This window comes from Cibotium barometz, chromosome 20, assembly GCF_041138505.1.
Source record: "Cibotium barometz isolate CiBa-2024 chromosome 20, ASM4113850v1, whole genome shotgun sequence".
Lineage (NCBI taxonomy): Eukaryota > Viridiplantae > Streptophyta > Polypodiopsida > Cyatheales > Cibotiaceae > Cibotium > Cibotium barometz.
This window is the reverse complement of record NC_141065.1, coordinates 42764812-42772331: the sequence shown is the minus strand read 5'-3', so window position 1 is coordinate 42772331 and position 7520 is coordinate 42764812. Positions and strand designations below refer to the sequence as shown.

General features: G+C 38.0%; 1 protein-coding gene across 2 annotated transcripts; it reads left to right on the top strand.

Moving 5' to 3' along the window:
• The first annotated feature begins 652 nt into the window (after window positions 1-652).
• LOC147627903 (jasmonate-induced oxygenase 1-like) lies at window positions 653-6131 on the top strand. Of its 2 annotated transcripts, none has more exons than XM_086814872.1 (3): window positions 653-1308; window positions 1589-1919; window positions 3021-3568. In XM_086814872.1, exons 1-3 carry the CDS (start codon window positions 764-766, stop codon window positions 3270-3272), a joined length of 1128 nt encoding a protein of 375 aa, XP_086670998.1. In that variant the 5' UTR covers window positions 653-763; the 3' UTR covers window positions 3273-3568. The 2 variants fall into 2 exon arrangements, with proteins under 2 accessions (XP_086670998.1, XP_086671000.1); XM_086814874.1 differs by lacking the exon at window positions 3021-3568 and adding an exon at window positions 6020-6131 and having other exon boundaries at window positions 655-1308.
• Window positions 6132-7520: the final 1389 nt, after the last annotated feature.

The following is a 7520-nucleotide window of genomic DNA, read 5'->3' as shown; positions in this document are numbered from 1 at the left end:
TTTTGACCATGTTAAGGGGCACTCTAGATGGAGGAGATACTTTCGACCATGCTAAGAGGCACTCTAAAAGGAGGAGATACTTTTGACCATGGAGAGTAACAATTTTTGGTTAATTATAAATTGATTTTTTTAACTAACAAGGCAAACGATTTCTAAAAGGCATGAATTTTGCGAAATGTGTATTGTGAAGGCTTGCATCTACATATGGTACGATTGTTGGAAAAATTGTGCATCTGACAATTTGCAATTTTAAGAAATACTAAAAATAGCTTTTAAATGTCATGAAAATATCATTTTTTTAAAGGACAAAAAAATAAAATATTATGTTTTTAACACTAGAAGGAATGACTCTCTTTGAAAATTGAAAATGAAAGGGAAGTGGGTTTTCAACAAGATTTTTTTTTTAATGTTAAAACCAAGGCTGTGTGTCAGTACTAGAATTTGAAGGTTGCACTAGCCTTCCAAGAGGGTCAAAACCTTCACAAGAAGGGAAGGGTGAAAACAAAATTACCCTTCAAAAGAAGGGAAGGGTTTTGAGAAATTTAGTTATATGCCCTTCCAATCTCTTCATAAAGAAAAAGCTAGTTAAAGAAAATCCCTTCAAAAGAAAAAAATAGGGGCGCCGTTCAAAAATTCTAGGCCTGCCGTGTGTTGTGGAAAGACCGGCACATAAACCTCGCAACTGCCTATATAGAAAGGGTAGGGAGCTGTTCTCTGTGTTATCATCCTTATATAGATCAGCCTAGCTGCTTCATTATCAGCAATGGCCACTGCTGTACTTGTCCAGCCACCCATAGGCCCCATCAGTATAGTGGCTCCTGGCAAGGAATGGGGGGTAGAGCCCGTGGAATTCCTGGTGGAGAAGGGGGTGCAAGAGGTGCCCGAGAAGTATCGAAGGAACCGTACTGCAGAGCAGCTTGCCGGGCTTTCTATCATAGAAAGGCCCGCTTTGGAGAAGAGGATACCGGTGATAGACCTTGGCGGCTGGGAGGAGTCGCGCATGCCGGAGGTTGTGAGCCAAGTGAAGGCCGCTTGTGAGGAGTGGGGCTTCTTTAGGGTTGTGAATCATGGAGTGAGCCTAGAGTTAATGGAGAGGATGATGCAGGTGTCCAAAGAGTTCATTGCTTTGCCGGTGGAAGAGAAGGCTGCCTATGTGGGCAGGCCGGGAGTCATATCCCAAGGGTATGGCAGCAAGTATACCATCAAGGAAGACAACGTGAGGGACTGGCGAGACTTCTTGTATCTCTCGCTTCAGCCGCTGTCGGTGCGAGACTATGATTATTGGCCCACGTTTCCTGCTTCGTTCAGGTAATGGCCGTTGTGGTGTCAAGCTGCTTTCATAATTTGTATGGGATGGTTATAACACTTACGATTTGATGGTGAGACTACGTGGTGTCAAGCTGCTTTTATAATTTGTATGGGATGGTTATAACACTTACGATTTGATGGTGAGACTACGTCGTGTTTCTCGTTCTTCAGCCGCTGTGGGTGCGAGACTCTGATTATTGGCGGCCTGCTTCGTTGAGGTAATGGCCGTTGTGGTGTCGAGCTGCTGATATAATTCGTGTGTGATGGTTTCTGATCGTAGGGAGACGATGGATGAGTACAGCGCGGAGCTGAAGGCGCTGGCGCTGCGGCTGCTGGGCGTGATATCGGTGGGGCTGGGGCAGCGGGCGTCGTTTATCGAGGAGGCGCTTGGGGTGGAGCCCTATCAAAAGATGCTTATCAACTTCTACCCTCGCTGCCCTCAGCCGGAGCTCACCGACGGCTTCCACAAGCACTCGGACATCGGCGCCCTCACGCTGGTGCTGCAGGAGGACGAGGGTCCTGTGAGCCTGGAGGTCCGCCATCAGGACGACTGGGTGCCCGCCCACCCCATCAAGGGCTCGCTCGTCGTCAACGTCGCGGACCAAGTGGAGGTGTGTCTACTTCTTTACCTTTGTCTACGCGCCCCCTCCACATCCTATCGCTCCTTTTTGTGCTCAGGACCTTCACGCACACACCCACACACTCAACCAAAACGCTCGGTCTACTCAACCCGTTTAGTTGAAAAAATGCATAGATGAATTGGTTTTATAACTAAAAGTTTAAATTTTTGAATTTTTAAATTCAAGGCTAGGTAAAATTATTTATCAATTTGAGCTGTGAAAATTACACTAAAGGATGACTTTTTTTTTTCCATTGGTCTAGATCATAGATGCATATTTTATTTCGTTCTTTTTTGATAGATGAGAGCTTCATTAGAAAACCTTTACTTCAAATTCGCAAGCTTTCGTTAACATCTAGACTTCTTTTTTTGGGGAGAATAAATGTGTCTGTATATATATAGATATATCTTCAAAAATTACATCTAAACTTCTTCTTTTTTGGGGGGGATAAATGTGTGTGTGTGTGTGTATCTCAACGTCATCAACGTCGCGGACCAAGTGGAGGTACTATGTCAATTAATTCTCAAAATCCCTTCTCCCCCTTCACTTCAAATTTGCAAGCTTTCATTAACATCTAGATGACTTCTTTTTTTGGGGAGGAATATATATATATATATATATATATACATATCTCAAAAATTACATCAACAGATACACCTGCGTCTCTTAAGATGATGTAATAGAAACACCGATCAGATTATGGAACATCTAGACTTCTTTAAAATTATGCTCATTTATCATACAAGCATGCTTTATTTCTATGTTATATATATATAATATTAGTTAATTAATATTTATTTATATATTTTAACATTTTGCCTCAACCTTCTACTCTTACCTCTCTCTCTCTCTCTCTCTCTCTCTCTCTCTCTCTCTCTCTCATGACACCTTGCCCATGATTTTTTATTTTGAAACTTCTATACTTTTCTAGGTGCCACTCTTGAAACCTTTGAAAAATTCGAGAGCGTCAACAATCGACGCGCTTAAAATGTCCTTTTAAGCTCTAAAAGGTGCTTCAAGTTCAACCATTAGTAATAATGTTACTAGTATATTCTATTTATGATGGACAAGATTTCCTATCTATGGTTTCAGATTTTGACAAATGGGAGGTATAAGAGCATCGAGCATAGGGTTATCCCCAATCGTCAGAAGTCAAGGTTGTCTATAGCAATGTTTTGTGATGCAGCACCCACTGCATTGATCGCTCCTGCAAAGGAGCTCACAAATGGACCGATTTACAAAGAAGTGAAGTTTAAAGACCACGAAGCTACCTTTTATGATTATGGAGCAAAGGGTAAGAGCATTGTCGAGTCGTATCTTATCTTGGATGGCCCAAAGGTTTGAGTCTATCTACTACACTAACCATGCTTGGACAACTATCAATGTAAGTTTGCTCATGGCCAATGGAGAGAGCAAGTAACTATGTGTGTGTGTGTGTGTGCAAGTGCAAGCACTCATATCCCAAGTATAGTGAAGTATTTAAGGTACTTTGGTCAAGTACCTTAGCATGTAATCAAGTATTTTGTTCAAACCCTGTGCACCCTACTATATTACTAGTGGGTCTTCATCCTTTATCTATATAAATCCTATATTGTACATTCAGAATACCTATGTATTAAAGGTGACCTGTTTTGTTACTACTTGAAAAGTGTACATTGCGATACATTTCAAATGATGAGTGAAGAATTTGTATACATTCTATAATGATATCTGTGAGACATTTTAAATGATAAGTGGATAGTGTATAGTATTTAAAATGATAACTCTGAGACATGTTAAATGATAAGTGGAGAGTGTGTTGTATTTATAATGATACACTTTCTCTACACAACATGGGTTGAGAATAATCTCATAAACAGACCTCGAGTTTTTTTGAGACTCTTAATACGAACAAAAGTGATGAATCTCAATTTGGCTTTTCCTTTCATATTTGATTTTGTTCTATAAATATCTTATTTTTTTACACAACACATGATCCATTAAGAACAAGGGGAAAAAAAGGGACTCTTCTTAGCCCAAGGCCTATTTTAGAGGGGTCTTTGATATTGTCAAGCTATTTCACCCAACAAAAAAAAAAGAGAAAAAAATGCCCACTTAGTTTTTCAATTTTAGTGGGTTAAAGAGACAAATTCGCCAAAAGCATACTACATGCTATCATATAAGATAGAAAATCTCAAAGATTCGCCTAGGTTTTTTAAAGTTTTAGGTTTACATATAAAAACATTCGCTAACCCATCTGTACTTATAATATTTTACTGGTGTTTTTTTTAAAACTCTGATTAAGAAGACACTATTATAGACATTATGTGTGGATGTCAAGACTATTTTATTATATGTGTTACATCGCATGCGACTTAGTTTATAAAAAAACACATAACCCTTCTAGTGAGAAGAATGTGGGAGAGAGGGTGAGCTTGAGCTCCTTGCAAAGAAAACACACACACAAGAATAGACAAGCAGACACCATGACATGTGAGATTTGAGCACCACTTGAGCTTTGTAGAATTAAAAAGAGATGCAAAGGTTTGGGATTGTGGCACATTTACCAGCATTTTTAGAGATGTGAGATGTGTATGAAGCTTAGTTTATAAAAAAACACATAACCCTTCTAGTGAGAAGAATGTGGGAGAGAGGGTGAGCTTGAGCTCCTTGCAAAGAAAACACACACACAAGAATAGACAAGCAGACACCATGACATGTGAGATTTGAGCACCACCTGAGCTTTGTAGAATTTAAAAGAGATGCAAAGGTTTGGGATTGTGGCACATTTACCAGCATTTTTAGAGATGTGAGATGTGTATGAAGCTTATATAATGGCTAGCAACATCAACATGCATAAAGTAAGAATTGTGCAAAGGTGCATTAAAAGCTTATACATCCAGATCTTTGTGGTAAAATACCATCCACCATTGCATTAGGTGGTTCTTCCTACTTCTTGTTACTAAGCGATGACTTTAGTAGGAAGATGTAGGTGAAGCTATTGGAAAATTCAAAGTATGGCATAGCTTGGTAGTGAATGAGACAAGAAAGAGGCACTACAACAAGATGAGGGTGTAGTAGAAAAAGTAACAGTGCATTTATAACTAGTAGGGTAGGGAGAGGTCAGACCCATTTTGATACTAAAAAAGCTGTTATTTTCACTGCAAACAGGATCTCAGCATGAAAATAGTAGAGTGAAATTTCACTACTGCTATTTTTGTGATAGAACTGCGTGAAAAAAAAAACTAAGACACATTGGGGAATCATTTCACAGGACTCCCCTATCTGCCCCTATTTTTTTTAAATACAAATACGCTAAAACTAACACAAGTTCTTGTCCTAGTCATCGTCATGGACACATGTAATTTAAAACTTTACAAATATTAAATAAATGAACGATTGCAATTCATGATTGGCAAATGTCATAAATCTATTACATTACTTAGCAAAATTACATAAGTGTATGAGTCCACAAAGGTCATATACAAAATAGAGCATAATGAAAATGTATGGAGTTAGGGGCTACATTGAGGGGGTCTACATCTTATGCATTTCGATTATTATTGTCCCTTGTAGCTCCACCCTCTTCTCTCACATTTCCATTACTTCTTGATTGCACATTTGCACCATTGTCTGTATTAACAAGGTTTGCAGTAACATGATCCTACTTATGCTATGCCTACAACTCCACTCTTTTCTACTACTCTTTGAAGTCTCCTAGCTTCATACATTAGTCAATATGAAATGCTTGGATTTAGTTTTATGGCTGTAAAGAGCCTTGGTTTTCTTTTTAAAAGACTTATTTCCCTCAAAGAAGTTCTAGGTGATAATAATCACAACTTCGTGGTTTCTAACTTTAAATCTTATATTTTATACCAATAGATTATTGCTACTCTCTCTTCTTTTTAATGGAAAATACTCCCACCACTTATTAATTTGTCATCATTTTTGTAGAAGGTTACATTAAATAACAACATAAAATTAATGTTCTACTCTTATCTCTCTCTCTCTCTCTCTCTGTCTCTCTCTCTCTCTCTCTCTCTCTCTCTCTCTCTCTCTCATGACACCTTGCCCATGAATTTTTTATTTTGAAACTTCTATACTTTTTCTAGGTGCCACTCTTGAAACCTTTGGAAAATTTGAGAGCGTCAACAATTGATGCGCTTAAAATGTCGTTTTAAGCTCTAAAGGGTGCTTCAAGTTCAACCATTAGTAATAATGTTACTAGTATACTCTATTGATGATGGACAAGATTTCCTATCAATGCTTACGAATTTTGACAAATGGGAGGTATAAGAGCATTGAGCATAGGGTTATCCCCAATCGTCAGAAGTCAAGGTGGTCAATAGCAATGTTTTGTGATTGAGCACCCACTGCATTGATCGCTCTTGCAAAGGAGCTCACAAATGGACCGATTTACAAAGAAGTGAAGTTTAAAGACCACGAAGCTACCTTTTATGAATATGGAGCAAAGGGTAAGAGCATTGTCCAATCATATCTTATCTTGGATGGCCCAAAGGTTTGAGTCTGTATACTACACTAACCATGCTTGGACAACTATCAATGTAAGTTTGCTCATAGCCAATCGAGAGAGCAAGTAACTATGTGTGTTTGTCTACGAAAAGCTCGCTCCCTCCACATCCTATCGCTCCTTTTTGTGCAAGTTGCTTTGTGCTCAGGACCTTCATGCACACACCCACACACTCAACCAAAACGCTTGGTCTACTCAACCCGTTTAGTTGAAAAAATGCATAGATGAATTGGTTTTATAACTAAAAGTTCAAATTTTTGAATTTTTAAATTCAAGGCTAGGTAAAATTATTTATCAATTTGAGCTGTGAAAATTACACTAAAGGATGACTTTTTTTTTACATTGGTCTAGATCATAGATGCATATTTTATTTCGTTCTTTTTTGATAGATGAGAGCTTCATTAGAAAACCTTTACTTCAAATTCGCAAGCTTTCGTTAATATCTAGACTTCTTTTTTTGGGGAGAATAAATGTGTGTGTGTATATATAGATATCTCTCTCAAAAATTACATCTAAACTTCTTCTTTTTTGGGGGGAATAAATGTGTGTGTGTGTGTGTGTATCTCAACGTCATCAACGTCGCGGACCAAGTGGACGTACTATGTCAACTAATTCTCAAAATCCCTTCTCCCCCTTCACTTCAAATTTGCAAGCTTTCATTAACATCTAGATGACTTCTTTTTTTGGGGAGGAATATATATATATATATATATATATCTCAAAAATTACATCAATAGATACACCTCTGTCTCTTAAGATGATGTAATAGAAACACCGATCAGATTATGGAACATCTAGACTTCTTTAAAATTATGCTCATTTATCATATAAGCATGCTTCATTTCTACGTTATATATATATAATATTAGTTAATTAATATTTATTTATATATTTTAACATTTTGCCTCAACCTTCTACTCTTACCTCTCTCTCTCTCTCTCTCTCTCTCTCTCTCTCTCTCTCTCTCTCATGACAGCATGCCCATGATTTTTTATTTTGAAACTTCTATACGTTTTCTAGGTGCCACTCTTGAAACCTTGGAAAATTTGAGAGCATCAACAATCGACGTGCTTAAAATGTCC

Bases quoted from the DNA above. Each gene is read 5' to 3' on its own strand.
- LOC147627903 (XM_086814872.1), top strand. From the start codon at position 764: ATGGCCACTGCTGTACTTGTCCAGCCACCCATAGGCCCCATCAGTATA. The intron at 1,309-1,588 runs GTAATGGCCGTT...TTCTGATCGTAG, and splicing joins ACGTTTCCTGCTTCGTTCAG to GGAGACGATGGATGAGTACA. The intron at 1,920-3,020 runs GTGTGTCTACTT...CTATGGTTTCAG, and splicing joins ACGTCGCGGACCAAGTGGAG to ATTTTGACAAATGGGAGGTA.